The 20,021-nt window shown below is 39.1% G+C and overlaps 2 protein-coding genes across 2 annotated transcripts; both read right to left on the bottom strand.

Moving 5' to 3' along the window:
* Window positions 1–3,931: 3,931 nt before the first annotated feature.
* Window positions 3,932–16,161, bottom strand: LOC117322703 (uncharacterized threonine-rich GPI-anchored glycoprotein PJ4664.02-like). The gene is made up of 6 exons (XM_033877643.1): window positions 16,064–16,161; window positions 14,498–15,230; window positions 14,008–14,415; window positions 12,044–13,636; window positions 11,872–11,979; window positions 3,932–11,281 (listed from the first exon to the last, which is right to left on the bottom strand). The coding sequence occupies exons 1-6, from the start codon at window positions 16,159–16,161 to the stop codon at window positions 3,932–3,934; spliced, it is 10,290 nt and encodes a 3,429-aa protein (XP_033733534.1).
* Window positions 16,162–16,171: 10 nt separating this feature from the next.
* On the bottom strand, window positions 16,172–17,347 carry LOC117322702 (cell wall protein DAN4-like). The gene has a single exon (XM_033877641.1). It carries the CDS (start codon window positions 17,345–17,347, stop codon window positions 16,172–16,174), a length of 1,176 nt encoding a protein of 391 aa, XP_033733532.1.
* Window positions 17,348–20,021: the final 2,674 nt, after the last annotated feature.

Here is a 20,021-nt window from a genome sequence, read left to right as displayed (position 1 = left end):
TCGTTCAATGAAAATAATAACCAAACGATTATCTAAAATTATCACTGTACATTTTGTTCAGTGATGATGGTAAAAAAATGAAAAAAATAAGAACCATTTAATTGATCATGTATAAGTCATTACCTGAGAGTTATATGATACTGAGGTAAAAATTAACTGAAACACATCTACAGTTATCTCGTCCTGCTTGGATTTCTTAGGGACAGAAATGCTCAAAAGAGTTGACGCCTAGATGGCTGTCAACCAGAAAAGGTCAAAATAAATGACAAAATGTATACCCGTAATAAAATAGATTTAAAAAAAAAATTCTGATTGACAGTTTAAATACTTTTAAGCCTGTTTCATTTTAACATGCAGCCTTTTTTTCCTTTTCACCTTTTTGTTTATTTATTTCTCTATTTTCGTTATACTTATTAATTGTTAATATTATTATCATTATGATTATTGCATATTCTGCAACAGATACACAAGGGTCTCCATAACAGCAATGTGTTCGTATTTGGCACGTTTTGTCGATGTTGAGTAAGTAAGCATTACACTTGTTAATGAGGTATTCTCCGCTGCTTTTGCTTTCTGTCTAGCTCCATTTCCTTCGTGATATCCTCTAAGAGGGCTTAAACAATGACCACATAACCACAACGATTTCCATGTCAAGTAATATGTATTCAATGATATTCTTGAGACAAACTTGATGTTTGATACAAATTAGATACTACATTGATCTATTTACAAAATATAAAAAAGTCCTACCGCAGGATCATACAAATCACATGCAAAGTCACAAAATGTCTGATCCTTGCGATTGAAAGACATAATCAACTTAAACACTGACAAACTCACACGTCTGTCTGCGTTGATCTGATAAACAAATATCAATAGAAACGTAGATATAAACTAACACACATATGTACAGGTTAGCCTTTGAACATTATAAGGCTAAAAAACGTTGATTTGTCTTACGCTCAGTAGAGGTTCACGCCCTTGCTTTTCACTACATTGGATCCATCAGTGACATGATCATCACGCTGCAGTTCATCTATACAAATGTTTATGGGACCACTCGTCAATATCCAAGATTCAGTATACAACGTTTCAGTTAATGCTGTCATTTCATTAAAGACTTACCAGTTTCTTTACTAGTTTTTTTTAACACTTGTCAGAGGTTATTTATTCTGACTCGTAAGCTGCCTTTTCTGGTAGGTAATTTTTGTTTTGTAATCGTCATCGTCATCGTAATCTTAAATTAAATTATTTCATCATCTTTGTCGTCTGTTTTGATATTAGTCCGTCGTAAGACTCCGTAGATTATTGTTTGTGTTAGTCGTCTATTTTTTTTATCCATTAGTTGGTCATCGTCGTCCTTGTCCGTCTTAGGTAGTTGTACCCCACCCAAAGCATTAGTCGTGTTTTCCCCATTATATATTAAATCGTCTATATTGCATTGATGTTCAACTGTCTCCATCATCGAATGTATTAAATATTCAATCGTATCTGTCATCAGTTGAATTTGATATTGTTTCGTCATCGTCTCCAGAGCTCTTATCATTTTTCTTGTCATGTACTAAAAACGTTTGCTTGCCAGTTTGTTTTGATCTCGTAACCGATTTTCCTTTTCCTTTATGTACAGATGTGGTTTTGTTACTTTTCGTTTTTGTGTTAAGCTTCATTCCCAATCTGTCAGGATTTCTTGGTATGCTTTGCTTTGTTCCCAATTTGTAACTTTTTCTTTGTATGCTTTGTTTTCTTCCCATTTTGTGACTTTCTCTTTGTTTGTTGTGCTTCCTTCCCAGTTTGTAATCTTTTCTTCGTATGCTGTGTTTCATTCCAATTCGGTCAGCTGTTTTTTGTGTACTGTGCTTGCTGTGCTTTGTTTTCAACTTGTCAGCTTTTCTTGGTTTGATGGGCTTTGTTCTCAATTTGTAGGTTTTTCTTTGTTTATTTTGCTTCGTTTCAATTTTGAGAACTCTTCTTTGTGTACTGAGCTTCGTTCTCAGTTTGCTAGTCGTCCTTTGTGTGTTGTGCTTTGTTCCGAATTTGTTAGCTGTTCTTCGTGTACTGTTCTTTGTTCCCATTTTGTGAGCTGTTCTTCGTGTGCTGTTCTTTGTTCCCATTTTGTGAGCTGTTCTTCGTGTACTGTTCTTTGTTCCCATTTTGTGAGCTGTTCTTTGTGTGCTGTGATTCGGCCCGAATCTGTGAGCTGTTCTTTGTGTGTTGGGTTTCTTATGTGTCCTTTGTGTGCTGGATTGTGTTCTGAGTTTGTGAGGTGTTCTTTGAGTGAGGTGCTTCGTTCCCAATTTACGATCTGTTCTTGGTGTGCTGTGCTTCGTTCCGAATTGATGAGTTGTTCTTTGTGTGCTTTGCTTTGTTCCTAGTTTGCGAGCTTTGCTTTGTATTATATGCTTCCTTCCAAATTTATCAACTTTCCTCTTTGTATTTAGATTCGTTCCCAATGATTTAGTTTTTCTTTGTGTGCTGTGTTTTGTTGCCAATTTGTCAGCTGTTGTTTGTGTGTTGTGCTTCGCTCCAAACTTATCAGCTTTTCTTTGTTTGCTTTGTTTTCTACCCAATATATCAGTTTGTCTTTGCATGCTTTGCTTCGTTCCCAATTTATCAGCTGTTCTTTGCGTGCTTTGCTTTGTTATTAATGTATCAAGGTTTCGTTGTGTATTTAGATTTGTCCCTAATTTGTCAGCTTTTCTTTGTGTACTGTGCCTTATTCCTAAATTATCAGCTTTCCTTTGTAAGCTGTGCTGTGTTCCCATTTTGTAACTGTTTCTCTGTGCCTTGAGCTTTGCTTCTAATTTGTCATTTTTCAAGAATGTGGTTTGAGTTGTTCTCATTTTGTCAATGTTCGTTGTTTGGCTGTTGTTTGACACTGTCTTCTTTGAACTATACTTTGTCTTTGATTTATCGTGTTCTATCTGAGGTATCATCACATCCCTGCTGACTGTACTTTGGTGGTTAGGATTCATTCGTGTTCCTTCGGTAATACTTTGTGGGTAGCGATTTGTTCTAGACTTGTTTAGGTTTGTTCCAACTTTTGTATCGGTTTTAGATTTTTTGAGGTTTGTTCCAAATTTGGTAACGGTTCTTGGTCTGTTGAGGTTAATGCCCACTTTGGTAACAAATTTAGGTTTGTTAAGATTTGTTCCCTTTTTGTGATCAGTTCTAGGTTGGTTGAGGTTTGTTTGCCCTTTGGTTACGGTTCTAGGCTTGTGAAGGTTTGTTTGCGCTTTGGTAACGGCTCTAGGTCGGCTCAGGTTTGTTCCAAATCTATCAGCAGTTTTTAGTTGCTTGATGTTAGTTCCAACTTTGGTAACAGTTCTGGGTTTGTTGATGTGTGTTTTCGCTTTGGTAACGGCCCTGGGTCTGTTTAGGTTTGTTCCCGCGTTGGTAACGGTTCTAGGTCTGTTGAGGTTAGTGCCTAGTTTGGTACCGGTTCTAGGTTTGTCGGGATAAGTGCCCACTTTGGTAACATATTTGGGTTTGTTAAGACGTGTTCCCTTTTTGGCAACAGTTCCAGGTTTATTGAGTTGTGTTCCCACTTTGGTAATGGTTCTAGGCTTGTTTAGGTTTCTTCCCACTTTTGTCACGGTTCTAGATTTTTTGAGGTTTGTTTTCACTGTGTTAACGGTTCTAGGTCTGTTGAGGTTAGTGCCCACTTTGGTAAAAAATTTAGGTTTGTTAAAGTTTGTTCCTTTTTTGGGAACAGTTCTAGGTTGGATTAGGTTTGTTTGTCCTTTGGTTACTGTTCTTGGCTTGTTGAGGTTTTCTCCCGCTTTGGTAACAGCGCTAGGTCGGTTTAGGTTTGTTCGCAATTTGTCGGCAGGTTTAGGTTCCTTGATGCTTTTTCCCACATTGGTTACGGTTTTAGGTTTGTTGAGGATTGTTCTCGCTTTGGTAACGGCTCTAGGTTGGCTAGGTTTTGAGTTCATTTTGGTAACAGTTTTAAGTTTGTTTGGTTTGTCCCAACTTTGGTATTTGTCCTAGGTTGGTTGAGGTTTGTACTCAATTTGGTAGCGGTTCGATGTTGGTTGAGTGTTGTCCCCACTTTGGAATCGGCCCTAGGTTGGTTGAGTTTTGTCCCCACTTTGGTAGCGGTCCTAGGCTGGTTGAGGTTTGTCCCCGCTTTGATGACGGTTCTAGGTTTGATTTGGTTTGTCCCAACTTTTGTAACGGTTCTAGGTCGGTTGAGGTTTGTCCCAACTTTGGTAACGGTTCTAGGTTGGTTGAGTTTTGAGTTCATTTTGGTATCTGTTTTAAGTTTGTTTTGGTTTGTTCTAACCTCGGTATTGGTCTTAGGTTGGTTGAGGTTTGTCCACATTTTGTTAGCGGTTCTTGGTTGGTTGAGATTTGTTCCTACTTTTGTAACTGTTCTAGGTCTGTTTTGGTTTGTACCCACTTTGGTATTTGTCTTAGGTTTGTTGAGATTGGTCCCACCTTTGGTGATGATTTTAGCTAGGTTGAGTTTTGTTACCATTTTGGTTACTGTTCTGGGTTTGTTAAGGTTTGTCCTCACTTTGGTATCTGTTCTAGGTTGGTTGCGTTTTGTCCCAACTTTTGTAACGGTTCTAAGTTGGTTGAGTTTTCTCTCCACTTTAGTATCGTTTCTAGGCTGGTTTCGACTTGTCCCCACTTTGGTGACTGTTCTAGGTTTGTTAAGGCTTGTCCCCACCTTTGTATCGGTTTTAGGTTGGTTGCTGTTTATCTCCGTTTTGTAAACTGTTCTTGGACTGTTTTGGTTTGTCCCCAATTTTGTTTCGGTTCTAGGTGGGTTAAGACTTGTCCCCGCTTTGGTAACTGCTTTAGGTTGTTTGAGGTTTGTCCCCACTTTGGTTACGGGTCTAGGTTTGTTAAGGTTTGTCTCCAAAGTAGTAACGATTTTAGGTCGATTGTGTGTTGTCCCCACTGTGGTATCGCTTCTAGAATGGTTTATGTTTGTTCCCACTTTCGTTACGATTCTAGGTATGTTGTAGTTTCTTCCAAATTTAGCACTGGTTGTGTGGTTGTTTTGATATGATGTTACTTCAGTAACGGTGGTTGGTATGTTTTGGCTTGTTCCCAATTTGTTAACTGTCTTCTGTTTGTTGTGACCCATTCTCATTTTGGTATCGGTTCCCGGTGTGTTAAGGTTCGTTCCTAACTCAGTAACGGTTCTTGGTATGTTATATTTCGTTCTCTCTTCAGAAATTGCGTTTGGTGTGTTTTGGTTTGTTCTCGTATTTACCAATTTATAAGCTTTCTTTTGTGTGATTCGATTGATATCAACTTTGGAAATAGTTCCTGGTGTTTTGGTGTTTGATCGAACTTCAATAGCGTTCCTAAGTGAGTTGATGTTTGGTCGCATTTTAGTAGCAGTTTTTGGTGTGTTGATGTTTGTTCCCCCTTTAGTAGCAGTTCTTGGTGTGTTGAAGTTTCTTCCCATTTTAATAGCAGTTCTTAGTGTGTTTAAGCTTATTCCCACTTTAGTAGCAGTTCTTGGTGTGTTGATGTTTGGTCGCATTTTAGTAGCAGTTTTTGGTGTGTTGATGTTTGTTCCCCCTTTAGTAGCAGTTCTTGGTGTGTTGAAGTGTCTTCCCATTTTAATAGCAGTTCTTAGTGTGTTTAAGCTTATTCCCACTTTAGTAGCAGTTCTTGGTGTGTTGATGTTTGGTCCCATTTTAGTAGCAGTTTTTGGTGTGTTGATGTTTGTTCCCCCTTTAGTAGCAGTTCTTGGTGTGTTGATGTTTGGTCCCATTTTAGTAGCAGTTCTTGGTGTGTTGATGTTTGGTCCCATTTTAGTAGCAGTTTTTGGTGTGTTGATGTTTATTCCCACTTTAGTAGAAGTTCTTTGTGGGTTTAAGCTTTTTTTCACTTTAGTAGCAGTTCTTGGTATGTTTAAGCTTATTCCTACTTTAGTAGCTGTTCTTGGTGGGTTGATGTTTGTTCCCATTTTAGTAGCAGTTCTTGGTGTGTTAATATTTGCTCCCACTTTAGTATCAGTTCTTGGTGTGTTGATATTTTTTGCCACTTTAGTAGCAGTTCTTGATGTGGTTACGCTTGTTCCTACTTTAATAGCAACTTTTGGTATATTTAAGCTTGTTCCCACTTTAGTAACAGTTTTTGATGTGTTGATGTTTGTTCTCACTTTGGTAGCAGTTCTTGGTGTGTTGATGTTTGTTCTCACTTTGGTAGCAGTTCTTGGTGTGTTTAAGCTTGTTTCCATTTTAGGTACATCTCTTGGTGTGTTGATGTTTGTTCCTACTTTAGCAGCAGTTCTTGGTGTCTTGATGTTTGTTTCCACTTTGGTAGCAGTTCTGGGTGTGTTTAAGCTTGTTCCCAGTTTAGTGACATCTCTTGGTGTGTTGATGTTTGTTTCCACTTCAGTATCAGTTCTTGGTGTGTTTAAGCTTTTTTCCATTTTAGGTACATCTATTGGTGTGTTGATGTTTGTTCCCATTTTAGTAGCAGTTTTTGGTGTGTTTAAGTTTGTTCTTCCTTTAGTAACAGTTATTTGTGTGTTCATGTGTGTGCCCATTTTGGTAGCAGTTTTTGGTGTGTTTAAGCTTGTTCCCATTTTAGTAACATATCTTGGTTTGTTGATGTTTGTTCCCACTTTAGTAGCAGTTTGCGGTGGGTTTAAGCTTGTTCCCAGTTTAGTAACATATCTTGGTGTGTTGATGATTGTTCCCATTTTAGTTGCAGGTCTTGGTATGTTTAAGCTTGTTCCCATTTTAGGTACATCTCTTGGTGTGTTGATGTTTGTTCCTACTTTAGTAGCAGTTCTTGGTGTGTTGATGTTTGTTCCCACTTTAGTAGCAGTTCTTGGTGTGTTTAAGCTTGTTCCTACTTTAGTAGCATTTCTTGGTATGTTTAAGCTTGTTCCTACATTAGTAGCAGTTCTTGGTGGGTTGATGTTAGTTCCCAATTTAGTAACAGTTTGTGGTGTGTTCATGTTTGTTCTCATTTTAGTAGCAGTTCTTGGTGTGTTTAAGCTTATTCCCACTTTAGTTACAGTTCTTGATGTGTTGATGTTTGTTCCCACTTTGGTAGCAGTTTTTGGTGTGTTTAAGCTTGTTCCAACTTTAGTAGCAGTTTTTCGTGCGTTGATGTATGTTCCCACTTTAGTAGCAGTTCGTGGTGTGTTTAAGCTTGTTCCTACTTTAGTAACATCTCTTGGTGTGTTGATGTTTGTTCCCACTTTAGTAGCAGTTTTTGGTATGTTGATGTTTGTTTCCACTTTAGTAGCAGTTCTTGGTGTGTTGATGTTTGTTTCAACTTTAGTAGCAGTTCTTGGTATGTTTAAGCTTGTTCCTACATTAGTAGCAGTTCTTGGTGTGTTGATGTTTGTTTCCACTTTAGTAGCAGTTTTAGGTGTGTTCACGCTTGTTCCCATTTTAGCTACATCTTTTGGTGTGTTGATGTTTGTTCCTACTTTAGTAGCAGTTCTTGGTGTGTTTAAGCTTGTTCCTACATTATTAGCAGTTCTTGGTGTGTTGATGTTTGTTTCCACTTTAGTAGCAGTTCTTGGTGGGTTTAAGCTTGTTCCAATTTTAGTAGCAGTTCTTGGTGTGTTTAAGCTTGTTCCTATTTTAGTAGCAGTTCTTGGTGTGTTGATGTTTGGTCCCTTTTTAGTAGCAGTTCTTGATGTGTTGATGTTTGTTCCCACTTCAGTAGCAGTTCTGGGTGTGTTTAAGCTTGTTCCCAGTTTAGGTACATCTCTTGGTGTGTTGATGTTTGTTCCTACTTTGGTAGCAGTTTTTGATGTGTTTAAGCTTGTTCCCATTTTAGGTACATCTCTTGGTGTGTTGATGTTTGTTCCCACTTTAGTAGCAGTTCTTGGTGTGTTTATGTTTGTTCCCACTTTAGTAATTGTTCGTGATGGGTTAAAACTTGTTCCCACTTTAGTAGCAGTTTTTGGTGTGTTTAAGCTTGTTCCAACTTTAGTAGCAGTTTTTCGTGCGTTGATGTATGTTCCCACTTTAGTAACAGTTCGTTGTGGGTTTAAGCTTGGTCCTACTTTAGTAACATCTCTTGGTGTGTTGATGTTTGTTCCCACTTTAGTAGCAGTTCTTGGTGTGTTTAAGCTTGGTCCTACTTTAGTAACATCTCTTGGTGTGTTGATATTTGTTCCCACTTTAGTAACAGTTCTTGGTGTGTTCATGTTTGTTCCCACTTTAGTAGCAGTTCTTGGTGTGTTTAAGCTTGGTCCTACTTTAGTAACATCTCTTCGTGTGTTGATATGTGTTCCCACTTTAGTAACAGTTCTTGGTGTGTTGATATTTGTTCCTACTTTGGTTGCAGTTCTTGGTGCGTTGATGTATGTTCCCACTTTAGTAACAGTTCGTTGTGGGTTTAAGCTTGTTCCTACTTTAGTAACATCTCTTGGTGTGTTGATGTTTGTTCCCACTTTAGTAGCAGTTTTTGGTGTGTTGATGTTTGTTCCCACTTTAGTAACATCTCTTGGTGTGTTGATATTTGTTCCCACTTTAGTAGCAGTTCTTGGTGTGTTGATGTTGGTTCCCACTTTAGTAGCAGTTCTTGGTGTTGTTTGATTTGTTATCATCTTGTTAGCTGTCTTTGATATATTCATTGTATTGTTGATGACCTTAGTGTAAACTGTTCTTGGTGTTGTATTGTGTGGCGTGACCTCGGCATGCTTACTTTCATTCTGGTCTACTCCAAGATATTCAACCGTATTTATTTTACGGTTGAATGATCCTACTTTAAAGGAGATACTTGATTTGTGTTTATCTGTGTTGATCATATCTAAAGCACCTTCATGAAAACCCGTAAGTCCTTTTTCAACATTTATTGATCTGTAATTATTATTATCTGTCTGGTTGACAGTATTCCGAATGTTCTTTGACCTGACATTGTTGACAACATTCCGTATGTTTTTTGATTTCACATCGTCGGGTGTACTTTGTATATACGCTGACCAGAGCCTGTCGACATGATTCAATATACGCTGATTGTTGCTAATTTGGTCGGTTCCATTAATGTTATTTCTTCCCTTTCTGTCGAAATTAAATTTTGTGTTGTAATTTGTAATTTTTTGAGGATTTCTTTCCATCTTTTCGAAAGTACTGGGAAAGGGAAGATTTGTTCTTGTTTCCAGGTCTAAGTTGTGTGATACGTAGCTGTTTGGTTTTATGTTGCTGACTTGGCTGCCCATTCGATCACTTGCTATCACCTTCCCTATTTTGTCCACTGGTTTATCGACCTTTCTCCTCGATTTTGCACCTTTTTTGGGATTGTTACGGCTTTGTTCCAAAGTCCTTTGTACTTGATGTTCTGTTCTTACGTTGTTTTCAGTACTTGGATCGTGGATAACTCTCTCTTTGTCATCTTTATGTTCAGTGTGGTATCTCCTTACATTCTGAGTTGTTTTCATTGTACGAGAGGGAGAAGTTGTAGCAGTTTGTTTTGGAGTAGTCATGCTTGTAGTAATGATTTCGTTTGTATGTGTAGTTTCATTTGTGGTGGTGATTGAAGGGGTACTGTTTGTGCCTGTGTGTGTAGTTTTATTTGTCGTGGTGATTGAAAGGATGTTGTTTGTGTCTGTATGTTTAGTCTTATTTATGGGCGTGGTAGAAGTGGTTTTATTTGTGGTGGTGATTGAAGGGGTGTTGTTTGTGCTTGTATGTGTAGTTTTATCTGAGAGAGTGACTGTAGTGGTGTTGTTTGTGCCTGTATGCGCATTTATTTGTTTTTTGGTAATTTCAGATGACGTTGTAATTGGCCTGGCTGTCATCACTATCGTGTAAGACCTGTTAGTCGGTGGTATGGTTGTATTTTCAACACTTGTGGATGTACTGTCCAATGTATCAGATGCTGTCGTATCCATGCTCAACATTTTATTTAGTAACTCTAAGAATGAGATTCGATCAGTCATAAACGTGTTTGCGGTTGCTTGTATGTTTGAGGTAGTGGGCGTGTTTGTGGTAGTGTGCGAGTTTGTAGTAGTTTGTTTGTGTGTGGTGGTGAGCGAGTTTGCAGGAGTTGGCTTGTTTTTGGTAGTAGGTATGTGTGTAGTACTTTGAGTGTTTGTGGCAGTTTGAGTGTTTGTGATAGTTTGAGTTGTTGTGGTAGTGGGATGGTTTGTGACTCTTGGAGTGTTTGTGGTAGTGGGAGTGTTTGTGGTAGTTGGAGTATTTGTGGTAGTAGGGATGTTAGTAGTAGTGGCCGGGTTTGTTGTAGCTTGAGTTTCTGTTGTTTTTGGCAGGTTTGTAGTATCTGAAAGGTTTGTGGGATTATTTTGGTTTGTGAAAGTGGACATGTTTGTATTATTTGTATGTTTATATATAGGTTTGATGGTAGTAGCGAATGACGTTGTTGAAGCTATTGCGGTAAACGTGTTAGTCGGTGGTATGGTTGTTTTTTCCACATTTGCGGATGAACTGTTTAATACATCAGATGGTGTCGTATTAATGTTCAACATACTATTTAGTAACTCTATGAATGAGATTCGATCAGACATATAGATGTTCGTGATTTCAGCAGAGGACTCGGTTGTAAAACTGTGTGTTATTGCCGGAATTGCATTTATTACGGTTGAGTTTTCTATGGCAGCATGTGTGGATAAAGTACGCATTGAAGTAGCTTTGTTTGTAAGGTGAGAATCTGTGGTAGTTGTGGTGTTTGATGTAGTTGGAGTATTTGCGGTAGCTGAAGTGTTTGTTTTAGTTGGGTTGTTTATTGTAGTTTGAGTGTTTGTGGTAGTTTGAGTGTTTGAGGTTGTTGGAATGTTTGTGGTAGTTGGAGTGTTTGTAGTAGTGGGAGTGTTTGCGGTTGTGGGAGTGTTTGTGGTAGTTGGAGTGTTTGTGGTAGTTAGAGTGATTGAGGTAGTGGGAGTGTTTGCGGTTGTGGGAGTGTTTGTGGTTGTTGGAGTGTTTGTGGTAGTCTCAGTTTTTGTGGTAATTGAAGTGTTTCTGGTGGTTGGAGTGTTTGCGATAGTTGGAGTGGTTGTGGTAGTTGGAGTGTTTGTGGTAGTTGGAGTGTTTGTGATTGTTGGAGTGTGTGTGGTAGTGAGAGTGTTTGTGGTAGTCGGATTGTTTGTGGTAGTGGGAATGTTTGTAGAAGTTGGATTATTTGTGGTAGTTGGAGTGTTTGTGGTAGTTGGAGTGATTGAGGTAGTTTGAGTGTTTGTGGTAGTTGGAGTGGTTGTGATAGTTTCAGTTTTTGTGGTTGTTGGAGTGGTTGTGATACTTGGAGTGTTTGTGGTAGTTGGAGTGTTTGTGGTAGTTGGAGTTTTTGTGGTTGTTGGAGTGTTTCTGGTGGTTGGAGTGTTTGTGGTAGTTGGAGTGTTTGTGGTAGTTGGAGTGTTTGTGGTTGTTGGAGTGTTTGTGGTAGTTGGAGTGTGTTGTGGTTGTTGTTTGTGGTTTTTGGGATTAGTTTGTGGTGTTGTGATTGTTTGTGGTAGTTGGATTGTTTTGTGGTAGTTGGAAAGTTTGTGGTAGTTTGAGTGTTGTGGTAGTTGGAGTGTTTGTGGTAGTTGGAGTGTTTGTGGTTGTTGGAGTGTTTTGTGGTAGTTGGAGTGTTTGTGGTTGTTGGAGTGTTTGTGGTAGTTGGAGTGTTTGTGGTAGTTGGAGTGTTTGTGGTAGTCGGATCGTTTGTGGTAGTTGGATTGTTTGTGGTTGTTGGATTGTTTGTGGTAGTGGGATTGTTTGTGGTAGTTGGATTGTTGGTGGTAGTTGGGTTTGGAGTTTTGTGTAGGTTGTGGTAGTTGGGTTTGGTGGTCAGTGGGATTGTTTGTGGTAGTTGGAGTGTGTAGTGGATTGTTGTTGTAGTGGATTTTGTGGTAGTTGGAGTTTTGGTTTTGGTTTGTTTGGTAGTGGGATTGTTTTGGTGATGGAGTTGGTGGTAGTTGGATGTGTTGTGTCGTGTTTTGTGGTAGTGGATGTTTGTGGTAGTTGGAGTGTTTGTGGTAGTTGGAGTGTTTGTGGTAGTTGGAGTGTTTGTGGTAGTTGGAGTGTTTGTGGTAGTTGGATTGTTTGTGGTAGTTGGATTGTTTGTGGTAGTTGGAGTGTTTGTGGTTGTTGGGTGTTTGTGGTAGTGGGACTGTTTGTTTGATGTTGTGGAGTTGGTTGGTTTGTTGGTATGGTGGTTTTGTGGGTAGTTGGAGTGTTGTGTGTGAGGTTTGTGTGTGGATGTTTGTTGGTGTTTTTTGTTGTGGTGTTGGGTTGTTTGTGTGTTGGAGGTTTGTGGTTGTTTTTGTGGTTTGTTTGGCTTGTTTGTGTTGTTGATTTTTGTGGTGTTTTTGTGGTTTTGGTGTTGGAGTGTTTGTGGTAGTTGGAGTGTTTGTGGTAGTTGGAGTGTTTGTGGTGGTTTCAGTTTTTGTGGTTGTTGGAGTGTTTGTGGTAGTCGGAGGGTTTGTGACTATTGGTGTGTTTGTGATAGTTGGAGTGTTTGTGGTAGTGGGGGCATTTGTGGTTGTTGGAGTGATTGTGGTAGTCGGAGGGTTTGTGACTATTGGTGTGTTTGTGATAGTTGGAGTGTTTGTGGTAGTGGGGGCATTTGTGGTTGTTGGAGTGATTGTGGTAGTCGGAGGGTTTGTGACTATTGGTGTGTTTGTGGTAGTCGGAGGGTTTGTGACTATTGGTGTGTTTGTGGTAGTCGGAGGGTTTGTGACTATTGGAGTGTTTGTGGTAGTCGGAGGGTTTGTGACTATTGGTGTGTTTGTGGTTTTTGTAGAGGACATGTTTGTAGTAGTTGGAGTGTCAGTGGTTTGTTGAGTGCTTTTGATAATTGGAATGTGTGTAGTAGTTGGAATGTTGGTCGTAGTTTGAGTGTTTGTGGTAGTTAGAGTGTTTATAGTAGGTTGAGTGCTTGTGGTTGTTGGATTGTTTGTGGAAGTGGGGTTATTTGTAGCCATTTGAGTGTCGTTGGTAGAGGGAATGTTTGTGCTTAGGAAATGATTTGTGGTAGTGGGAGTTTTTGTGGTAGTGGGAGTGTTTGTTGAAGTTGGGGTGTTTGTGGTAGTGGGAATGTTTGTTGTAGTTTGACTGTTTGTGGTAATCGGATCATTTGTGGTAGTGGAAGTGATTGTGCTACTTTGAGTATTTGCGGAAGTCGGAGTGTTAGTGGTGGTGTGAGTGTTTGTTGTGGTTTGACTATTTGTTGTAGTGGGAGTGTTTGTGGAAGTTGGATTGTTTGTTGTAGATTTAGTGCTTGTAGTAGTTGGAGTGTTTGTGGTTGTTAAATTGTCAGTTTTAATTTGACTGGTTGATGTAAATATAATTTTTGCTGTAGTTAGAGTGTTTGTAGTAGCTGGCGGTTCCATGGTAGTTTGGGTGTCCGTGGTAGTGGGAGTGTTTGTGGTAGTCGGGGTGTTTCTGGAGGTTTGAGTGTCTGTGGTAGTTTGAGTGTCCGTGGTTGTGGGAGTGTTTGTGGTAGTTGGAGTGTTTGTGGTAGTTGGAGTGTTTGTGGTTTTTCGATTGTTTGTGGTAGCTGGAGTGTTTGTGGTAGTTGGAGTGTTTGTGGTTGTTCGATTGTTTGTGGTAGCTGGAGTGTTTGTGGTAGTGGGATTGTTTGTGTTTGTTGGAGTGTTTGTGGTAGTTGGAGTGGTTGTGTTAGTTGGAGTGTTTAAGGTATCGGGAGTGTTTGTGGTTGTTCGATTGTTTGTGGTAGCTGGAGTGTTTGTGGTAGTTGGAGTGTTTGTGGTAGTTGGATTGTTTGTGGTAGTTGGAGTGTTTGTGGTAGTGGGATTGTTTGTGGTAGTTGGAGTGTTTGTGGTAGTTGGAGTGGTTGTGTTAGTTGGAGTGTTTAAGGTATCGGGAGTGTTTGTGGTTTTTCGATTGTTTGTGGTAGTTGGATTGTTTGTGGTAGTTGGAGTGGTTGTGTTAGTTGGAGTGTTTGTGGTAGTTGGAGTGTTTGTGGTAGTGGGTGTTTGTGGTTGTTGGAGTGTTTGTGGTAGTGGGAGTGTGTGTGGTTGTTGGAGTGTTTGTGGTAGTTGGAGTGTTTGTGGTAGTTGGAAGTGTTTGTGGTAGTTGGAGTGTTTTGTGGTAGTGGGGTTGTTTGTTGTACTTGGAGTGTTTGTGGTTGTTGGAGTGTTTGTGGTTTTTGGATTGTTTGTGGTTTTTGGAATGTTTGTGGTTTTTGGATTGTTTGTGGTAGTTGGATTGTTTGTGGTGGTTTCAGTTTTTGTGGTTGTTGGAGTCTTTGTGGTCGTTGGAATGTTTGTGGTTTTTGGATTGTTTGTGGTTTTTGGAATGTTTGTGGTTTTTGGATTGGATTGTTTGTGGTGGTTTCAGTTTTTGTGGTTGTTGGAGTCTTGTGGGTCGTTGGAATGTTTGTGGTTGTTGGAGTGTTTGTGGTTGTTGGAGTGTTTGTGGTTTTTGGATTGTTTGTGGTTTTTGGAATGTTTGTGGTTTTTGGATTGTTTGTGGTAGTTGGATTGTTTGTGGTGGTTTCAGTTTTTGTGGTTGTTGGAGTCTTTGTGGTCGTTGGAATGTTTGTGGTTGTTGGAATGTTTGTGGTTGTTGGAGTGTTTGTGGTGGTTTCAGTTTTTGTGGTAGTTGGAGTGTTTGTGGTAGTGGGATTGCTTTGTGGTAGTGGGATTGTTTGTGGTAGTTGGAGTGTTTGTGGTAGTTGGAGTGTTTGTGGTAGTTGGGGTGTTTGTGGTAGTTGGAGTGTTTGTGGTAGTTGGAGTGTTTGTGGTGGTTTCAGTTTTTGTGGTTGTTGGAGTGCTTGTGGTAGTTGGAGTGTTTGTGGTAGTTGGAGTGTTTGTGGTAGTTGGGGTGTTTGTGGTAGTTGGAGTGTTTGTGGTGGTTTCAGTTTTTGTGGTTGTTGGAGTGCTTGTGGTAGTTGGAGTGTTTGTGGTAGTTGGAGTGTTTGTGGTAGTTGGAGTGTTTGTGGTGGTTTCAGTTTTTGTAGTTGATGGAGTGTTTGTGGTAGTGGGATTGTTTCTGGTATCGGGAGTGTTTGTGGTTGGTCGATTGTTTGTGGTAGTTGGAGTGTTTGTTGTAGTTGGAGTGTTTGTGGTTGTTGGAGTGTTTGTGGTGTTTGTTTTTTGGTTGGTTTGGTTTTGTGGTTTGGGGTTGTTTGTTGTGGTTGAGTTTTGGGGTTTGTTGGTGTTTTGGGGGTTTTGTTTATGTTTGTTTTGTGGATTGTGTTTTGTGGTTGGGTTGTTTGTTTGTTTGGAGTTTTTGGGTGGTGTTTGGTTTTTTGTTTTAGTTTGGTGTTTGTGGTTTTTGGATGTTTTTGGTAGTTGATTGTTTGTGGTAGTTGGATTGCTTGTGTCTTGGTATCTTGTGGTAGTGTGTGGTTTGTGTAGTTGGAGTGTTTGTGGTAGTTGGAGTGTTTGTGGTAGTGGGTGTTTGTGGTAGTTGAAGTGTTTGTGGTAGTGGAGTTGTTTGTTGTAGTTGGAGTGTTTGTGGTTGTTTGAGTGTTTGTGGTAGTGGGATTGTTTGTGGTAGTTGGTTTGTGGTATTTTGGTGTTTTTGGTAGTTTGGATGTTTTGGTAGTTGTGTGGTTTTTTGTTTTTTTTTGTGTTTGTGTTGTGTTTTGTGTTTTTGTGGTTTGTTTTGTGTTTTTTTGTTGTTTTTGTTTGGGTTTGTGAGTTTTTGCTTTTTTGTTTGTTTTTTGGGATTTTTTTTTTGGGTTTTTTGTTGTATTGGTTTTTTTTTTTTTTTTGTTTTTTTGGGTGTTTTTTTTTGTTTGTGTGTTTTTATTTCTTTTTTTTGTTTTTGGTTTTTTGTGTTTGGTTTTTTGTTTTGTTGTTTTTTTTTTTTGGGTTTTGTGGTTTGGGGTTGTTGTGTTTTTCCGTTTTTGGGGTTTTTCTGGTGTGTGTGTCGGGGGTTTTTTTGTTTTGTGTTTTTTTTTGTTTCTTTTTGTGTTTTTGGTTTTTTGGTTTTTGGGTTGTTTTTTTGGTTTTTTTGTGGGTTTTTGTATTTTTTTTGTTTTTTTTTCGATTTTTTGGGTTTTGGTATTGGTTTTTTGTGGAGGTTTGAGGTAGTTGGAGTGTTTGTGGTAGTTGGAGTGTTTGTGGTTGTTGGAGTGTTTGTGGTAGTTGGAGTGTTTGTGGTAGTGGGATTGTTTGTGGTAGTTGGGGTGTTTGTGGTTGTTGGACTGTTTGTAGTACTTTGAAGTGTTTGTTGTAGAGTGAGTGTTGTGTATATCAGTGATAGTTGCTTTGTTTGTAGTTGTTGGTATGTCATTGATAGTAGGTGTGTCATTCATAGTTTGTTTGTTAATTGTTTTTGAGTTTGTCTGTTGTTTTGTTTGTAATAGTGGGTGTGTCATTAATAGTGGGAGTGTTTGTGGTAGTGGGTGTGTCACTAATTGCTGGAGTGTTTGTGGAAGTAGGCATGTCACTGATAAATGGATCGCTTTTGATAGTGGATGTGTCATTGATTGTTGGAGTGTTTGAGCTAGTTGGTTTGTAATTGATAATGGGAGTGTTTGTGGTAGTGGGTGTTTCATTCATAGTAATAGGTTTGTCATTGAAAATTGGAGATGTTTTGTTAGTGGTTGTGTTTGTGGCAATTGGTATATCATGGATAACAGGAGTGTTTGTAATAGTGAGATTGTCTCTGATTGCTGGAATGTTTGTTGTTGTAGGTGTGTCATTAATAGAGGTAGTGTTTGTGGAAGTGAGTGTATCATTGATATCTGCAGTGTTTTTGGAAGTCGGTTTGTCATTGATACCTGAAGTGTTTGTAATTGTGGGTGTGTCATTGATAGCCGGAGTGTCTGTGGTAGTGGGTGTGTCATTCATAATGGTAGTGTCTGTGGTACTGGGTGTGTCATTGCTAGCTTGAGTGTTTGTGGTAGTAGGTGCATCATTAATTTCTGGAATGTTTTTGGTTGTGTTTGTGTCATTAATAGTGGAAGTGTTTGTGGTAGTGGGCTTGTCATTTATTGTGGGAGTGTTTGTGGTTGTGGGTGTGTCATTGATAACTGGAGTGTCTGTGGTAGTTGGTGTGTCATTGATTGTTGGAGTGTTTGTGGTAGTTGGTGTGTCATTGATTGTTGGAGTGTTTGTGGTAGTTGGTGTGTCATTGATAACTGAAGTTTCTGTGGTAGTGGGCGTGTCATTGATAACTGGAGTGTCTGTGGTAGTTGGTGTGTCATTGATAGCTTGAGTGCTTATGGTAGTGGGTGTATCATTGATAACTAGAGTGTCTGTGGTAGTGGGTGTTTCGTTTATAGCTGGAGTGTCTGTGGTAGTTGGTGTGTGATTGATAACTGGAGTGATTGTGGTAGTTGGTGTGTCATTGATAACTGGAGTGCTTGTGGTAGTTGGTGTGTCATTGATAACTGAAGTGTCTGTGGTAGTGGGTGTGTCATTGATAACTGGAATGTTTGTAGTGGTTGGTGTGTAATTGATAGTCGTTGTGATTGTGGTAGTGGGTGTGTCATTCATAGTTGTAATGTTACTGGTATTGGGTGTGTCATTGATAACTAGAGTGTATGTGGTTGCGGATGTGTCATTGAAAACTGGGGTGTTAGGTGGTAGCATGCGTGTCATTGATAGTGGGAGTGTTTGTAGACGTGGGCATGCCATTGATAACTAGAGTGTTTGTGGTAGTGGTTGTGTCGTTGGAAGTTGATGTGTTTGCGGTCATAGGTGTATCATTGATAGTTTGAGCATTGGTAATGTTTGGAGATGTAGTATTATATGTAATGCTTGTGGTCGTATTTGAGGTAGACTGTAAGCTAAGTTTAGAGGTCGTTCTTGTGGTTATAAGTATTGGTGTGGATGTGGTAGTGGATAGTGTTAAATTATTTTGGGCTGTAATTATGTCGTCTTTCTGCTCTTTTTCTATTTGCTTGGGGATCGAATACCTGTCACGTCGCTGTGACTTCACATAATCATCATCATCTTCCTTACCGTTCCCTACATCACCTGCTGCATCTGGTTTAGGCATTTCTTTCTCCGCTATATTTTCAATCCAATTGATAGTTTCTTTCTCCGCTATATTTTCAGTCCCATTTGCATTAGTATCGAATCCTTTTGAGCTTGGGTTTTTCTCGGCTATCAATTCTGTTTGGTGAAAATCAGTTCGGTTTTTGTCGAAACTTCCATCATCATTTTGATAAGTGGTATAACTTGAATTTGAAATCGCCTGATCATCTAAAGGGACGCGAAATCGTTGCGTTACTGGATCGTTTCTATGAAAGTTGTCGTTTGTTGGAGTTTCTGTTGATGCTAAAACTCTGTGCGTTGTGTCACCATACCGCACTGCTTTTAGTAAGTACTCATTCAACAGATTTTTCAAATCAGGGTAAGACTTTATTGTGTTTTTCCATGTCTGGGCCTCCATCAGTATCCCGTCTTTAGTTCCCATGCTTCCGTCAACTTTCGCATTTGGAAACGATCCGTCCTAGAGAGAAAAATATTATATTATAACACACTTATGTTTGTTGATATTTGTACACAATTATTAACCGCGTAAAGTATAACGGCTATATATAACGACTAAATGAATAGTAAAAGGTATATTGCCATTACTTCCCTCCCACTGCAAGTAGTTTATTGCAACTAATTATTTATTGTAATTTGTTGTCTGAATAATATGAACAAAAGTATGCCAATTCATAACGGTAACCCGATACACTGGAAGCAAAAGTCATAACCAAACACTGTCTAACTCTTGATACCCAATTAAAAGAAACAATATCCTTGGTAAGAATTAAAGGTAATTATTGACTTTTGACCTTAGTCCGACATTAACCTTACCCATGATGAGATGAAAATGGAACGAAACACACAATAGTGCCAACCTTGTACATACATATCAATATCCAATAAACTGTCTCCTTCTGGGTACGTTAACTGAGACAACGAATTTGTAAAGTGTTTACCCCAATATGAGATTTATCTTGGATATACAGAACTCGAACCTTTCCATTATTTTTTCGGAAGTGGAAGGATGGACGAAGTGGCATTTGTTGACTTGAATAAGAATATTATTTTCAGAAGGATGTTGACCATGAAAGTTTCTACATTATTGCAACGGAGCTATTCTAGTTTCTTTTGTTATATGAAGTCAGAAAGGTCCGGTGCTTATTTATGTGTTACGGTGATTCATTAGCAGACAGGTAATACTTGTCAATCATTAAAGAGGACAGAAAAGGAATACGTTCACTTCACATTCTATCGTGAAGGGCTTAACAGACTGTGCAGTATCACAGGTAAGTGGAGAGTTTAGACAAGTAGTTATTACACCATTCATATCAATGTGCCTTCAAGAAGGATTTATTTATCAAATGTGGTATACTACAAGAATGTAGTATAAAGAAACACATATCCAGACGGTAATAGTCATACGTTTGATAAAAGATAATGGATGTCGTCTGAAACCATAGTATTTGTAACATTTGTTCCTAGTTAAGACTAATCTGACGAACTGTTGTCGGTCATTGATATCGATACACATGAATCAATACATCAAGGTAGGCACAATACTACGTTGAATTAGCTTGGAGGGAAAATAGCACCATTCAGCTGTGACCACCTATATGTATATAGATGTCACCGTGTCCCTCAGACAGGGTTCCATGGTGGCAGGTGTCTAGAGAGACACACATTCAGGATTATATGATGAAAAGTATATAGGGGCCACCAACAGAAATATGATGACAGGTATCTACGGGTCACAAAAAGTCAAGGTCATATGATCAAAGATATTTTGAGGCCACCGACGATCAGTGTCATATGATGAAATCATCTTTGGGCAACCAACAGTCAAAGGTCAAAGTCATATGATCAAAAATATCTAAAAACCACAATAGTCAGGGTAATATGATGACATATATTTAGGAGTCACCAACAGCCAGGGTCATATAATGACAGGTATCTAGGGGCCACAAACAGTCAAGGTCATATGATGACAGGTATCTAGGGGACACCAACAGTCAGGGTTATATGATGACAGTTATCTAGGGGACACCAACAGTCAGGGTTATATGATGGCAGTTCTCTAGGGGACACCAATAGTCAGGACTATATGATGACAGGTTCATGTAACTAACGGACACAACAGGCAGGGTCATATGAAAACAGGTATCGAGGGGAAAAACAGCCAGGGTCATAT

This window comes from Pecten maximus, chromosome 3 (assembly GCF_902652985.1).
Source record: "Pecten maximus chromosome 3, xPecMax1.1, whole genome shotgun sequence".
Taxonomy (NCBI): Eukaryota; Metazoa; Mollusca; class Bivalvia; order Pectinida; family Pectinidae; genus Pecten; species Pecten maximus.
The sequence above is the reverse complement of the archived record's forward strand: the minus strand, read 5'-3'. Positions and strand labels throughout refer to the sequence as shown.